The 17,897-nt window shown below is 40.0% G+C and overlaps 1 protein-coding gene across 3 annotated transcripts in view; it reads right to left on the reverse strand.

Annotated features, from left to right (window-relative positions):
- The window catches only part of LOC139480100 (uncharacterized), a 109,813-nt gene that overhangs the window by 26,818 nt on the left and 65,098 nt on the right, over positions 1-17,897 (reverse strand). For 2 of the 3 annotated variants that reach the window (XM_071263117.1, XM_071263115.1), the window contains exons 11-19: positions 16,183-16,215; positions 11,604-11,707; positions 10,321-10,518; positions 9,746-9,811; positions 8,576-8,684; positions 7,590-7,736; positions 7,306-7,399; positions 6,956-7,061; positions 5,999-6,054 (exon numbers count right to left, since the gene is read on the reverse strand). In XM_071263117.1, coding sequence (XP_071119218.1) covers positions 5,999-6,054; positions 6,956-7,061; positions 7,306-7,399; positions 7,590-7,736; positions 8,576-8,684; positions 9,746-9,811; positions 10,321-10,518; positions 11,604-11,707; positions 16,183-16,215 — 913 coding nt within the window. The remainder of the gene's footprint in view (positions 1-5,998; positions 6,055-6,955; positions 7,062-7,305; positions 7,400-7,589; positions 7,737-8,575; positions 8,685-9,745; positions 9,812-10,320; positions 10,519-11,603; positions 11,708-16,182; positions 16,216-17,897) is intronic. The other variant, XM_071263116.1, reaches the window with a different exon arrangement.

A 17,897-nucleotide genomic window follows, 5' to 3' on the forward strand; every position in this document is an offset into this window, starting at 1 on the left:
TGTCCAGATGGAGTTGAAAAGGCCATGTCTAGGCCATGCCTAAGCCAACATCATCGCAGCAATGACTGTTTGATATCCTGTAAAGTGTGTGTGTATCTGTGAGTGGGTGGATGAGTGAGTGAGTGAGTGAGTGAGTGAGTGAGTGAGTGAGTGCTTGTCTCCAACAAACCTATATTCTAAAACGCATAGATATGGACAAACGTCATTGATACTCTTTGTAGTGACTATAATGTGATGATCCAATATGAAACGTGAAAAACATCGATTGTTGATGTACAAAATCAATTGAATTCCCCTGGGTGGATGGCAAAAATACCATCGTAAAATTTGCTCTACCGGAACATTAATAATGTAAAGTATGCTAAATAGGTATATATAACAATCCTCACTCACAAATGCTAACAAAATCATATGAAATGGAAAATTGTGAAAATGTATTTTGCTATCAATATCCGTGATTGGGGCTGATCAATTATGGAAATTTTCGTGTTCTTTTGTACATCTGTTTTAAAGGCCAGTTTACAGTGTATGCTGTGCAAAAATATGCAATATATGCATAAACGGCTCTGCGAAATAACAGGAAAACTTGAAAAATGATTATATTGATTTTTATGTCACATATGTTTCTTAGGCTCACAGCATGAACCGATGCAGGAAAGAGCTTATGTTATTAACGCCACAACACAACAGCTAGTTTAGAAGAACGATTACAATTTTACAGCAGTAACACAACCATTACAACCTCAAGGTACAACAACATATTTTATATCATATAACGCACAGGTACTCCAATGGGCGCTGTTCATATCTTCTTCCGAAATTATTCAGGTGTTAAACATAACTTTCACTGAGTCATGCATGATTCCTACTGATATTCAAATGAGGTGCTATGCATGACTTACTGACATCAAATGAGGTGTCATGCATCATTCTTACTGATAGTCAAATGAGGTGTTATGCATGATTGTTACTGATATTCTATAGGAGACGTTATAGGTGTGTGGTGGCAAGTGACATTATGCACAGGGCACAGATCACACATGAAGCACAGCAACGCTGAAGGCGGAGACTAGTTGTATTAACGCGTGCCAACGCACGACAAGATTGACTCTAGGGAGCGTCCTTGGCCTCGTTTCTTCCCCAAACCGAAACAAATGTGATCTAATGTTGTGTTTCCATTGGCGAGGCTCGTTGTTCGAAATTGACTAGTGTTCACCCAACAGAGAATGGGTACCCGGTGGGATGATATGATCATGTAATCCTCTAAGAGAAGGACATTGCCCATTGACCGGGGTAATAACTGATTTATGCCATGAACATGATTTCAGGCATGAATACGACGCACTAAAGAAATCCATCTATTTTGCTGTTACTGGTATTCTTCAGTGGGTGGTATACCTCCTTTCCTTTTGTTCATTGATCAGATTCTTCAGAGGCCTGATACTTTACGTGACGATCGTAAAATGGAGGTATTAAGTTAACTCATGTGCTTCCTATTCATAGCTCTCTTAAAAGGCGAAGAACAACGTAGCTTGTATTTGTGCGATCCAACATCATTTCAAAGTTCAAACTAGCTCTATTAGCGCTGACTGTTACTGTCACACAATTCAATCACCCCTTAAGCAGAAATGCTCCGAATAGAAGCTCAAGCTGCAACAATGAACATAAATCAAAAATTACCTCCATTACATGATAGTATCGATTTCTTTAAGAAACATGGTTTTCTGAAGACGAGGTGAATGCGTACACGCGTTCTGAGTCCATGTAAAAGATTATGGATAACTTGGATGCCATGTATGCAACGCTGTTTACATGTTTAAGTGCCTTAGTATGAACAACCGAGTGGCACAGCCATGCATGCAACGCTGTTTACATGTTGAAGTGCCTTAGTATGTACAACCGAGTGGCACAGCCATGTATGCAACTCTGTTTACATGTTGAAGTGCCTTAGTATGAACAGCCGGGTGGCAAAGCTTATCTAGTCTGTCTCTCAGATTCTAGAGAATAAAAAATAAAAAGGCAGTCAAACTAGAATGATTTGGCGGGTCTAAATTGCCAAACCTCTTGAATCTGTCCAGATCTCTAGGGCTCAGAGGCGAGATACTGACTTGTTTGTATCAGTAATCTTAATCGGTCCGCTGGTGTTTACAGCTGATACAATGCATGCGACGCTGTAAACATATTGCAGTGCCTTAGTATGAACAGCCGAGTAGCACATCCACGCATACAACGCCTTGAACATGATGCAATGCCTTAGTATGAACAGCCGAGTAGCACATCCACGCATACAACGCCGTGTACATGATGCAGTGCCTTAGTATGAACAGCCGAGTAGCACATCCACGCAAACAACGCCGTGTACATGATGCAATGCCTTAGTTTGAACAGCCGAGTAGCACATCCACGCATACAACGCCGTGTACATGTTGCAGTGCCTTAGTTTGAACAGCCGAGTAGCACATCCACGCATACAACGCCGTGTACATGTTGCAGTGCCTTAGTTTGAACAGCCGAGTAGCACATCCACGCATACAACGCCGTGTACATGTTGCAATGCCTTAGTTTGAACAGCCGAGTAGCACATCCACGCATACAACACCGTGTGCATGTTGCAGTGCCTTAGTATGAACAGCCGAGTAGCACATCCACGTATGTATGAACAGCTAACCGATAACCACAGCCAAAGCTGCAACGCTGTTTACATGCCAAATACCTTAGCATTCACAGCCGAGTATACTTACCGTATTGTGTAAGGGTATCTGCCAATAGCAATCTTATGTTTCTCAACACCCAACGCCTTACTTACATATCATCGATAGTTCAATAATGACTGAGGAGAGAATATAATTCAATGTTATATGAACCATATTCTTACACAAAAACAACCTGTTATCAAAAGCAGAATTGAAACTTTCTTTTTTAACAACATGTTGAACGCCACAATGATGATTGGTGAGCGTTATTTTTTTTTTACAACCTGTTTCATTGGGTCTGTTTGTTTTCAGAATCTAAATTGTAAAATAATTTTGACTGTTATAGGGATGGTTGCTATGTGTTAAAGCTTTAGTTTTATCATAATGTATTTAACAACGGACCAAGTACTTTTTTAGACGTTATTCATAGAAATAACACTACACTGCTGAAACAAAATAAACGAACCAAAAGGGAAAAGACAGGACAAACCGATCAAAAAATGTAATTTTTCGTAATGTCCGTAAAATGGGGATCCGGAGTAAAAAGTTCCAACTGGTACAAACCCGGTTTTTATGCTCTCGTCGACAGTCTAAACAATTCTGAAATATAGCTGACTTCAATCAGACTAGCAGAATATCAATAAAGGTGTTTGTTTGAACCAAGGCGTTCTAAATTCAATATATGTGTCTAACTGTCTGACCAAAGCTGATATATATGACCCTTCCGTGCTACATGTCACTCAACGACGTTTAAGATATCATGGATTGTAGCACTCTTGAAATCGATTCTCCTCTCTTTGTTGCCTTATAGGCTTGTGAGTGATGCCATGGGAATGCCAATGCCATTTTGTGGACCGCGAGTTACATCGTTGCCACGGTGATAGATTGTTTTATTTTGCTGTTACTGGTATTCTTCAGTGGGTGGTATACCTCCTTTCCTTTTGTTCATTGATCAGATTCTTCAGAGGCCTGATACTTTACGTGACGATCGTAAAATGGAGGTATTAAGTTAACTCATGTGCTTCCTATTCATAGCTCTCTTAAAAGGCGAAGAACAACGTAGCTTGTATTTGTGCGATCCAACATCATTTCAAAGTTCAAACTAGCTCTATTAGCGCTGACTGTTACTGTCACACAATTCAATCACCCCTTAAGCAGAAATGCTCCGAATAGAAGCTCAAGCTGCAACAATGAACATAAATCAAAAATTACCTCCATTACATGATAGTATCGATTTCTTTAAGAAACATGGTTTTCTGAAGACGAGGTGAATGCGTACACGCGTTCTGAGTCCATGTAAAAGATTATGGATAACTTGGATGCCATGTATGCAACGCTGTTTACATGTTTAAGTGCCTTAGTATGAACAACCGAGTGGCACAGCCATGCATGCAACGCTGTTTACATGTTGAAGTGCCTTAGTATGTACAACCGAGTGGCACAGCCATGTATGCAACTCTGTTTACATGTTGAAGTGCCTTAGTATGAACAGCCGGGTGGCAAAGCTTATCTAGTCTGTCTCTCAGATTCTAGAGAATAAAAAATAAAAAGGCAGTCAAACTAGAATGATTTGGCGGGTCTAAATTGCCAAACCTCTTGAATCTGTCCAGATCTCTAGGGCTCAGAGGCGAGATACTGACTTGTTTGTATCAGTAATCTTAATCGGTCCGCTGGTGTTTACAGCTGATACAATGCATGCGACGCTGTAAACATATTGCAGTGCCTTAGTATGAACAGCCGAGTAGCACATCCACGCATACAACGCCTTGAACATGATGCAATGCCTTAGTATGAACAGCCGAGTAGCACATCCACGCATACAACGCCGTGTACATGATGCAGTGCCTTAGTATGAACAGCCGAGTAGCACATCCACGCAAACAACGCCGTGTACATGATGCAATGCCTTAGTTTGAACAGCCGAGTAGCACATCCACGCATACAACGCCGTGTACATGTTGCAGTGCCTTAGTTTGAACAGCCGAGTAGCACATCCACGCATACAACGCCGTGTACATGTTGCAGTGCCTTAGTTTGAACAGCCGAGTAGCACATCCACGCATACAACGCCGTGTACATGTTGCAATGCCTTAGTTTGAACAGCCGAGTAGCACATCCACGCATACAACGCCGTGTACATGTTGCAGTGCCTTAGTTTGAACAGCCGAGTAGCACATCCACGCATACAACGCCGTGTACATGTTGCAATGCCTTAGTTTGAACAGCCGAGTAGCACATCCACGCATACAACACCGTGTGCATGTTGCAGTGCCTTAGTATGAACAGCCGAGTAGCACATCCACGTATGTATGAACAGCTAACCGATAACCACAGCCAAAGCTGCAACGCTGTTTACATGCCAAATACCTTAGCATTCACAGCCGAGTATACTTACCGTATTGTGTAAGGGTATCTGCCAATAGCAATCTTATGTTTCTCAACACCCAACGCCTTACTTACATATCATCGATAGTTCAATAATGACTGAGGAGAGAATATAATTCAATGTTATATGAACCATATTCTTACACAAAAACAACCTGTTATCAAAAGCAGAATTGAAACTTTCTTTTTTAACAACATGTTGAACGCCACAATGATGATTGGTGAGCGTTATTTTTTTTTTACAACCTGTTTCATTGGGTCTGTTTGTTTTCAGAATCTAAATTGTAAAATAATTTTGACTGTTATAGGGATGGTTGCTATGTGTTAAAGCTTTAGTTTTATCATAATGTATTTAACAACGGACCAAGTACTTTTTTAGACGTTATTCATAGAAATAACACTACACTGCTGAAACAAAATAAACGAACCAAAAGGGAAAAGACAGGACAAACCGATCAAAAAATGTAATTTTTCGTAATGTCCGTAAAATGGGGATCCGGAGTAAAAAGTTCCAACTGGTACAAACCCGGTTTTTATGCTCTCGTCGACAGTCTAAACAATTCTGAAATATAGCTGACTTCAATCAGACTAGCAGAATATCAATAAAGGTGTTTGTTTGAACCAAGGCGTTCTAAATTCAATATATGTGTCTAACTGTCTGACCAAAGCTGATATATATGACCCTTCCGTGCTACATGTCACTCAACGACGTTTAAGATATCATGGATTGTAGCACTCTTGAAATCGATTCTCCTCTCTTTGTTGCCTTATAGGCTTGTGAGTGATGCCATGGGAATGCCAATGCCATTTTGTGGACCGCGAGTTACATCGTTGCCACGGTGATAGATTGTTTTATTTGAAGAATTTCATACATTAAAAATTAACAACGGCTGTAAAATGACACATTCATGTACACCTACCTGCGAACAGTTCTCCATGAAATGCACGTAGTTTCGTTTGATCCTTGTAGTATCACCTTAAATTAGATGAATAAAGAGATGAATACATTATGCATAAACATCACCATTTAAGAACAATGTTAATGTTATCTCTAGTGACTGAGTTGTATTACACATCACACATTCCTTGCGCCTATCAATTACCACATTCAAGAGGCCATTAGGAGAGTAACGTTTTTTTACGTCGTTTATGGCAATATTCCATTAAAATATAGGAATGAGGCACAAAGAACGGGTTACACACATTGATTCAAACACGGATCTTTGGCGAGATGAATTAACGCTTTCACCACTTGGCTATTCCACCAAGATCAGCTTGACATGTCCCATGGCCCTTATTAAGCAATAACATTTAGGACATGTACAAAGTCTGTGGATTAGGAAGAGTTAGATTGTCAGATGAGTCACTACATCCAAATTTGCCATGCCAGCCAACTATGTCATATTCGATGTCAACTTCGTGATGTCCGGTGAAAAGTTTGTCTTGTTTGGAGATATATTCGTCAGATCCGGAGTTAACTTTGTCATAGCCGGAATTAGCTTCGTCATATCCAGAACTGACTGTCATGGCGGTTTAATATCGGATATAAAGACGTAGGGCACATCACTATCAAACTATACAACCGGGTCAACAAAACAAAAAGTAATCTCAATATTGTAATTTACATATATCATGTAAGAAAATGAAAGCGGTGAACCTTTAAGCTTCTCGATATGGAAGGGCGAGAGGTGTAGCAGAGCGGTTAAAAAAACCGGCAAAAAAACCTAACCTCATACACGCGTATTTTGAGAGTCAACTGTCTCCGAAACATTAAGATATGGACTGATAAAACCAAATATTTTTGTTTTAGAAATGAAAAAATCTGAACAATACACGTTTGTTTAAGCTTTAAGCTAACTAAATAGGTCACTACTTACAGAATGCGGATGCTTAAATACTATTTCAATTTTCCTGATCTTCTGGAGATAGAAGTTGTCGAGGGGAAACACTGATCGTATTTCTGTGATAAAATCGGGATCATGACTGAAAAAGAACCAGAAAAAAGTATTTAGATTTGAGAATTTTAAAAACAAAACTCTTGCTTTCATTATTCTTTCCAACAAGAACCATGTTCACTATTCCCATGAATAAAGTTACTGCATAAGATTATTTATTGGTACATTTACTGTATACATAATACATAATGCTATACTATACATAATGCAATACAAGCGCAATGCATTGTGGAATAGAACATAATGCTATCAATCAACCAAAGTATACCTACATGTTCTCTGCATAGTTGTCATGTAACAATGAGTACATATCAACGTAGTGACATATAAACATTGGTTCGTGGCTGTACACAACATCAGAGTGGTCTGAAAAATAGAGAATAGTCTTTAGTCTTTCAAGTCCAGCAGTGTGTTTCAAAACGGGTAGTTTTGAACTTTCCGATTTATAATATAAAGAAGTATATAAACATGAAATATGTTAATCTTCAGTGATTATAAGCCAAACATTATTATTACGTGAAATCCGAATTGTAAATTTTTAACGACCTGCATGTACCTAAATGTCCATTTGTTGATATTGAAATCTTTTCTCTTCGTAATCGAGAACCGCGGGCCAAGGTCGTCCCATACTTCTCTGTATGGTTAGCCAGCTTTGGTAGACTTGCATTAGGTGGTACAATCCGAACATTCTCCATCAGCGCCACTGATGAAAGACACAGAAGCATAATGTCTGTTTCAAAAATGTACATCTAAACTCATCTGAGAAACAAACAACAAATTAATGTTGAAATACAAATCAGTGGGAGGTAGTAAGTGAACACTTGCAAGTTATAGAGCACTGGTATGATGTTAACAAATCTAGGAACATTATTGAGACGAACCGGAATTCGAACCCAAATTCATAGGTTTCTGGCGTGTCCAAGGGACGCAACTCTGCACTCAGAGGTGAGTTGATGTGAAATGGATTTTAATGACGCGTTCAAGATTAATGCACTTTTAATAGCGACGTGAGCGCGTGTGTTTGTTCGTGTGTGCTTGTACAAGTCCGGACTTATGTCGGTTTGATAGTGCTAGCCCTAGTTTCTGTGAGGTTTGTCCTTGTAACATAATGGTGAATTTAAACCTCAATAGATGTTGTTTTCTTGGATATGCCTATATTTCCGTTGACATTCATCCTATCAATAGGGACGGAGGGTGCTTAAAGCGTTCGGTCATCACGTCGAACGGCCGGTTTCATTTCCCCACAAAAGTACAATCTGTTAAGCCCATTTCTGGTGACCCCCGCCATGATATTGGTGGAATATTGCTAACTCACTCACTCACTCACTCACTCACTCACTCACTAACTCATGTCAATAAAAAGGGAGATCCTTTACATTAACTATATATGCATTTCACATGCGAAATATACAAACGCATACTCATTAACGGACTTCATATCTTGAGCAGAACAATCAACACAAACATGCATGATCCTGCTGAGATTATTCAACATTAGTCAACACTGTTTGACTACTTTACTTAAATTGATATTATACTTACCTATTTTGTCAGTTGTGATTTTTAGTCCAATTGAGAAATTGAAATTTCTGAGATGAAGTCCACAAGTCATCTCAGCAATCTGCATTACCTTTGGCCCAACATACAGGGACTGAAACAAAGCGCATAGACAGTCAAATCTCGCAAGTCCGGGCCCCGTTAGCCAGAAAAACTCGTACGGGAATGTTTAAAGTCAAATATAAAAGGAAACACCCATTCACATTATCAGAAGAAATATCTACTAAAAGCTGATTCCATTGTTCGATTCCGATTCTATCATTAGCATGTGTTTATAAATCACTGTCAAATCGTCTTCGCGAAAAGTGAGCGTATCCTGCCCCACCCGTCACAAACACATGCAAATGCAAGTAAAATGCTTCCCTGAAAAACATATGGTATAAGTCAAGATAGGAGAATTGCATCGTATATAATGTTTGTTAATGGTGCGTAATTTTGGAACCATTAGCAGTTAATCCGTAGATCCGGAAATGCGATTTCACTGGAAACGGTATTCGTTCATATTGACAGAGTATCATTATACATCAGTATGACACCGAGAAAGTTTTGACATGTGTAATGGCAAGTTTCGTACCTTGTCACATCATGTAAACGTGCAAAACAACCTTATAGTAAGATTTACACTGATCAAAGCTTTCCGAAGAGAAGTATATTTTACAATTATGTCCGAATCATAGTGTCAGTAGGAATATTTTATATTCCTTATAATTATCATCAATACCCGACTTGCTAAAAAGTAACAAAACTGATCATGTCTAATAATATCAATGGTCTTGTCCTATATTTGGAAAGAAATATGATTACATAATGACAGTTACATGTATATGCTTTGACTACCAATTGTGTACCTACTTGTGTGTATAGGTGAGTATTTAATCTGACAGAACGACAGAGATTAATCAAACACGATTACCTTCCAAAACAGATTCCACTGGGCGTAAAAGGAAAACTAGTGATGAATGGACCACCGAAAATCTTATACCAGAAATTGTAATCTTGTCCATGAGGACTCCTATATCGAATCGAATAAAGAATTTCAGAATCTCGGTATGACTCATTCAACAAAGTCTTAAGTGAATTCGAATATTGATCCACGTAAGAAGAGCCTACATAAATCGTTGCTCACTCAGAATTAATATCATCATATTTCCTCACCTCTTTTTCTTCACTTGTTGTAAGAAGAGCCTCTGCCATCAAGATGTTCGTAAGATCAAGAAGACTCTGTATAGGTACAATGAAACAGTTTAATGTAATTTCAAATTGAAAAAACCCAACACACATTACTGTTTAGAAGTGCATTTGTTTTATTATGCTTTCCCTGCATCTTGAGTTTCAGTTTCACATTTTCTAACGTTCTTACAAACAGAGGCACACGACGATTGAATATAATACTCTTTGCTGAAATGGATAGCATTATGTACTTGTTAGTTGATTTGATAATGCATCAGTTTCCTGTTGGCATCTATATGAGCAATCTTATCTTGAAGACACACGTATTTACATCTTTCTATATTAAGAAATATGGTCGCGAAAGTAATGGCGGCGACGACATTAAAAATGGTGGGTTCAATAGTGAAAGACAAAATCAATTTATCTTCCTTCTTATTGACATTTTTTTGCCAAAAGTCCTTTTTTACTATCGGGGGGGAATAATAAATACCCACTTTTGCAATATTTAAAGAGGATTCTCTCGACAAATCTGCATTATCCTATTTCAGTGTGGGTATTACCATGAGAGAGTACGATCCGTTCCTGGGGGCGAGTGACGGATATTGTGCCAGCGTTTTGACAAATGTGTGAAGAATTGAGGAGGAGACATCCACATCGCCGGCGTACAACTTCCCCCTCGCTTGTCTGATTAGGCCGTACAGATCTTCCCATATAGAAGCCATCTTATCATGCTGGTAGCCCAACTTGATCTTCTCAAGCTGTCGGGTATGTAATACGCATATGTCAACTACAGTGACATGTAATAAATGTATTTAATTGATATCTTGTATGTTTGAGTCCAGATCTTCTAAACAGCTGCATCTACACACCCACTCCCTCTCTCTCCCCCCCTCTCTCTCACACACGCATACACTAACACATACACACACACTCCGTCCCTCCTTCCCCTTTCTCTCTCTCTCACACACATACACGAACACACACACTTACACACACTCCCTCCCTCCCTCCCCCTCTCTCTCTCTGACACACATACACGAACACACACACTCCCTCTCTCTCGCTCAGACACACATACATAACACACACTCCCTCTCTCTCTAACACACATACACTAACACACACACTCCCTTCCTCCCTCCCCTCTCTCTCACACACACATACACTAACACACACACCCTCCCCCTCTCTCTCACACACACATACACTAACACACACACTCCCTTCCTCCCTCCCCTCTCTCTCACACACACATACACTAACACACACACTCCCCCTCTCTCTCCCCCTCTCTCTCTCTCACACACACATACACTTACACACACACTCCCTTCCTCCCTCCCCTCTCTCTCTCACACACACATACACTAACACACACACTCCCTCCCTCACCGCTCTCTCTCTCTCACACACACATACACTAACACACACACTCCCTCCCTCCCCTGTCTCTCTCTCTCTCACACACATACACTAACACACACACTCCCTCCCTCCCCGCTCTCTCTCTCACACACACACACTAACACACACTCCCTCTTTCCCTCCCCTCACACACACACACACACACACACACACACACACACACACACACACACACACACACACACACACACACACACACACACACACACACACACACACACACACACACACACAAGATAAAAATATTAATAATAAATTAAGATGATATAAAATGATGTCCCCTGTCAAATGTTATAATCACATGCGATGATATAAAGTAAGGTTCCTTATCATTTGTTATAATCCGATGCCACGATATTGTCATGTACCTCGATCAACTGTTAAAATAAGATGTTATGATACAAAGTCACGTTCTTACCTTATCAAATGTTATAATGAGATGTCCAGACTGGCATTTGACAAAGTTCGGCTTCGACCATTCGCAACGTTGATCGATACACTTGCACCAACGTTTAGAATATCCTGTGGACAAATGTCAGTCTGTACAAGACTATTCATCATAACGACATCAATCTGAAAACTGTCATTACAGTATTATAAATAACGACCATCATTCATTAATACTAGTAAGTGTGATTTTAGAAACCGCTGTCATATGGCTGGAATATTGCTGAGTGCGGCGAAAAAAAAACTCCACACAAACCCACATAATGTGTATAATAACAGAGGCGTAGGCCCTAGGGAAACTACACGAATTTAGGATATAAAAGTGTTATGCATCATCGAAATGATATTTGTAAATGACCATGTTCAATTATGGCGTATCTTGTGAATAACATAATGATTTGTCTCATGCGACAATATGTTCTCTAGAAGTTTTGTTTGTTTCAATGCTGTTTTCTGGTAAAATATAAAGTTTCAGAAAAGATTTTGTTTGAAATGTATCTGAACACACATGGAAGTATAAAGAAGATGAGACGACATGAAAAACACATATTATGACACAATGCTTTTTAAATAGCAACAACATGAATAGTCTAGACATAGATGATAGCAAAGAATAGAAATAAATCAAGGTTAAAAATAACATTGATGGGTTAACTAATTGAGAACATTGTGCATTTGATATAATTTCGACGAACAGTTAACTGTATCCTTCATCAATCATGTCATGTGTTTCCTGCAGAACACACATGGAACGTTATAGAATCCAACCTACCTGTCAATTGAGTGTGGACATGAACGGTATTTCATTAAGGCATTAGAACAAGCAGGCATATCAAAATATAACATATACTAATAATGCTAAACTATGATTATATTCATACAGAAACGGACATTAATATTGGTTAGCTGAAACAAAACAGGTAACAAGACACCATGCTTTTTTATATATGCTGTAGGTATTCCCATGCATATGTTGTTCTGCAGAAGGATATTTATACTACAGATTCATGCCAGAGAATTAGGAACTATAGAGATAATCAAATTTCTTTCAAAAGAAAATCTACTATGAAACAAAAAATAGTAGATATTAGCATGCTAGCCGTTCTAACAGAGTACTATGAGAGTGTTGCTGAAGTTTGTTCAAGGGAGAGAAGTTTAGTTGTTACATCTTAGAGGTCCATTTACATGACACCCTAATTGGTTTATCTTTGGTGGAACATTTTTTTGCTAAATTCCTATATGTTTATTCTTTTTGGAATAGCCAATTTAGGACACAGTCATCATAAAGACGACATACAGTCATCATAAAGGTGACTAGCAGTCATCGGAAGGGAGGCTGACAGTCATCATAGAGGCGACTGGCAGTCATCGGAAGGGAGGCTGACAGTCATCATAGAGGCGACTGGCAGTCATCGGAAGGGAGGCTGACAGTCATCATAGAGGCGACTGGCAGTCATCGGAAGGGAGACTGACAGTCATCATAGAGGCGACTGGCAGTCATCGGAAGGGAGGCTGACAGTCATCATAGAGGCGACTGGCAGTCATCGGAAGGGAGGCTGACAGTCATCATAAAGGCGACTGGCAGTCATCGGAAGGGAGGCTGACAGTCATCATAAAGGCGATGGGCGGTCATCGGGAGGGAGGCTGACAGTCATCATAGAGGCGACTGGCAGTCATCGGAAGGGAGGCCTATTGGCATATATTGTCTAGGTAATTACCTCACAAGCAAGGTAGGATCTGAGAAGGAGATTTAGTATTTTGAGTCTGAAGAAGATCTTCGCATATACATCACATATTTTAGGACAATGAGATGCTTGAGAAACAGATCTATCAGTGACAGTGAATTTATTTATCACAAGCAAACTCCCAAATATAATGACAATAATGCCCCCAAATGGCGAACAACTGACCCATGTCTTAACCAACAATGACGAACGACAGACACATATACTCATAGGCGTAGCTTACTCGTGTTCATTTTTATAATACGGTTATATTTTGAAGCTCATAGCTCAAATCTCGTATAATTATTTCTGAAGATTACATATACACCTTTGTTATATATGGATGAAATCGGAATCAAGGGCTTTCTAAAATTCGTTTATATATAACAATGAAATGAAATGACACGTACATTTCAATTATCAGCAACTTAAACGGTCGTTACGCAAGTTATGATAAATGGTTTGGTTGATTATATTCTGTATTAGACACCTACAGCAAGAAAAGTGACTCATGACAGACGGTTTGTTGTATGCAGTCAGGTGATCAATATATACTATCAACATGTGGAAAAGTAAGTACTTCTTATCATTATTATGATCACATGACATTTGCCTCAGAGTATAAATATCAAACGTACATGGATTAGACCCACAAACCACAACCCTTTTCTCAAGCCCCTCCTCTAAGCAAAATGTTTGAGCCCGTATTCAATGTACAAAGGGCACTCTGATTTAAAGAATCCAGTTCAGTCCGAGTTTCTGTAAACGTTATTCCGACGAGTGAAACGTCGTTAATCAAATGAAATTGATCCGATTAACGCATTTCCGAGTAACGAATCAGAAGTACGTTGCCAAATTACTGGTAATTTATCTATATTCTTCCAAAAAATAAGAAACGCAATACCGATATTTTTGGCCATAAAAGCAAAATTAGCGGACCAAGAGGTGCAAAATGAAGAGGTTGAAATTTCCCGGATCAAAATGATTACAATAGCGACATGCAAACCATTAGTCGGGAAACACGTACGATTCGGAAAACCGCACACAGCGCAACAACAAAAGGGCCATGGAGCTGAACGTTCTGCACGTGCAGCAGCACTATGAACGGTATTAAAGTGCAGGGTTTTTGATTGCCTGGCATCTGCGTCAATCGAACAGTTACAGTTCAACAACATGCTAAGATTAACAGAAGTGCAAAGAAACAACGTCATATGCCGGTTACGGGCAGGGAAATCCCGTTTAGCTGTAGCCAGAGTTTTTAATGTAGCGCCCGCCATCATCACAAGGCTATGGATCGGTTTCAATGACATCGGTCAACACGTGATCGGCCAAGGTCGGGACGACCAAGCGAAACCAACCCCGCCCAAGATCGCTATATCCGACTGCGCCACCTACGTGTAAAGGACGACCTCAACCGCACCCCAAATACTCGGACTGCGCAGAATCTCCGACCAGACCGTACGAACCCGTTTAAGAGCAGCAGGTCTACGAGCAAGACGTCCTCTTCGACGCGTCATGTTGTGTCGACAACATCGTCAAGAACGACAGCATTGGTGTCGTCAACACAGGGTATGGCCTCAACTGCGATAGAGATGGAAGAGCACGGGTCTACAGACGTCGGGTAGAACGTTACGCCGGAGACTGTGTACAGGAAGTAGACAGGATTGGTGGGGGTAGCGTTATGATGTGGGTGGGTATCTCTATCATGACAGGACAGGTTGGTCCATATCCAGGGCAATCTTATGGCTCAACCAAACATCAACGACATTCTCCTACCACACGTCCTCCCAATTACAGCCAACGGCAACGGAGTATTCCAGCAGGACAACGCCCTACCGCATACAGTGGGATGAATTGGATAGACGGCTATGCCAACGTCAACTCCAACGACAGACGTTGGAGCAGTTTGCTTTTGCGTTGCAGGCCGAGTGGGCTACCATTCCCCAGGATGTGATACGCATACTCGTCTCTTCCATGGGCAGGGGATGTCAGGCCGCTATCGATTCCAATGGGGGACATACCCGTTGTTGATGGTGACCTTCACCTTGGACTTTACCTATGTACCGATAACTGAGACTAGAATCACCAAGTATTCTCACCACAACATTTTGGCTCAATACCTTGTACGGTTCCTCGCAATTTATTTTCCTACCTCACACAAATCTGGCTTTGCGTTTCTTTTTTTTGAAGGGTATATATAAATACGTTTCCAACAATGAACATTTTTTTTCTGGTAGTGCTTGTATACTATTGTATCTTGAATTGTTTACCCTTCTTGTTTGTGGCAGAGATACCGTTATATATAATTTCTATCTTACTAATTATTGGTTATATATTGATATATCTTATACACTACCACACACGTACTAAGATACGATCAGTTTGAAATTATTACACATCATAATGCATAGGTATGTAAAATGACATTGACAGCATTACATATGTGATCCACAGGCACAGTATAATGTTTATAACCCTCAGCTGAAACTGGAACGCAATATGAACTCGTTAAGCATAACATAAAAATGGTAGCCCAAGCCTACTAAATACATGTTATGCCAAAATAATAAATAAACAAATACTGGTCGATAAAACAAAAGCTAATATCCGCAAAGCACACTCTCTTGCAAGACTATATGCAAACGATCTCACATTGCTATCCTACTTGACTAGGAGCACTAGTATGAGGCACCTAGAACTTGACGTTGCCTCTGCGATATAATCACATCTTCATGCCCAAAGTTTCGAAACAGGTTGGTATTAAGGAAAACATGCAATTGGCTAGGTCAGCCTGACAGCTGCTATGAAGCGCTGACGCCCACTTACCCTTTCCGTACAACCGGTTCAACCAAACCAAATCTGAAAGAATGTTCAACACGTCCCAAAACCTGTTACATACACAACACACACAAGGCCACTACGCATCTGCAAAGGAAGGTTGTTGGTCAAAGCGAATCTAAATAGAGGGTTATAGAGATAGGGAGGTTGAATGAATGTCGTAGGTAAATGAACGACAGAAGAAGGCACAGGTGATGCGTGTACATACACAACACGCAGTTACAGAAAACTTGTATCCAAGAAGGCCATCAAGGTTATACCCATCTCCAAGAGTGAAGCAACTATCTACACATCATGGTTTTTAGTGAATGCAACTAAACCCCACCCTCTTATGGTTTGTATATATATATGTACAGTTATATGTACAGTTATGATGAAACGATGAAATGATCTAAACTAAAATTTATCAGGCTCTGCAGTGTTCTTTCGATGATCATCTGTTCTGAGGGCACGCGTAGTCCAGTGCTGTAACATGGTGGCAGAGTTGTGACCATTTGTGATCCACTGATCTTGGGTTCGAATCCAGATTAGAAGATATAATGATCTCTCTTGGTCTCTCATTCGTTACCAGGCTCTGGGTTTCGCAAAGTGGTAACTACACCTGTTACATATTCTGCTGACATGCTATGGTATAACTGAAAAGTTGAATATGTCTCTTAAACTGTCCTCTTCTGTATGTTCATTGTTCGATCCGCTGTTCGTTAGGCCTATACGGATCATTGCATGTTCTTGTTTTTCTATAAGACTGTGCATAGCAAAGCCCATTATGGGTCTTGCTGTCAGTCCATGTCATATATAATGTCCTTGGGCGTCCTTTCAACTCAACACTGCAGTTCTTGATATATTCACACCTTGGGTATTATAGAAAGAGAAGACACCAATAGCCCAGACTATTAGCTGCACATTGTGACAACACATGCACCTCGCCAACTCTTCACAGCGTCTACTCAATACGTCCTTTTGTAAGAGCACTGCGAAGTTACACTGATTATCTCCACAAAACATTGATCATATATTTTGTCCCTGTCCCTGTTCCATATTTAAACCATATACACCAATACTGCTTAAGCACATGTAGTACAACGCAATGCACACACCACTTGTGGTGATAAGATTGCAACACAGAATATTACACATATTGCACGTACATGTATGCACACGTTGCATGTTTGTACCATTTTGTGTCCAATTGCACAACCTTCGCCACTACAGCGCCTGCATACCGACATACAAAGCGCAATGAGCATTCGCAGCAGTTGGCATATACAGCGACAGCACCTGTTCGCCTGTTTAAAAAATACGTGGCACTAGCGCGCTCTTCGTCCAAGTGGCAAGTTGAGAGTCCTACCAAGGATGTTCAGAAGGAGGGAGTACATACGCCCTGACACCGTTGCAATTAATATTGTCTTATCTGTTTTAGCAAATTATATCTGTTTGCATTTCTTTCATTGAAATTTCATGTCAGAAACCGCATCTAAGATAGCGTTGATGGTGCGCTCTTCGTTGAAGTAGCCATTTGAGAGTCCTATAAAGGACGTTCACGTGAAGCGTGTCCATATATCCGTTTGCCTTTCTAATTAACACTGTAATATTAGTTACATGTTATCTGTGTGTACTTGTGTTACCAAATACTAATTTGGTGTCAGAAACTACAACATAAAAAGAGTGTTGACAGTTTTAGTAAATGCAATCTGAATGAATGT

The sequence above is a fragment of the Haliotis cracherodii genome, unplaced genomic scaffold (assembly GCF_022045235.1).
Source record: "Haliotis cracherodii isolate W230 unplaced genomic scaffold, xgHalCrac1.p SCAF_4, whole genome shotgun sequence".
Lineage (NCBI taxonomy): Eukaryota > Metazoa > Mollusca > Gastropoda > Lepetellida > Haliotidae > Haliotis > Haliotis cracherodii.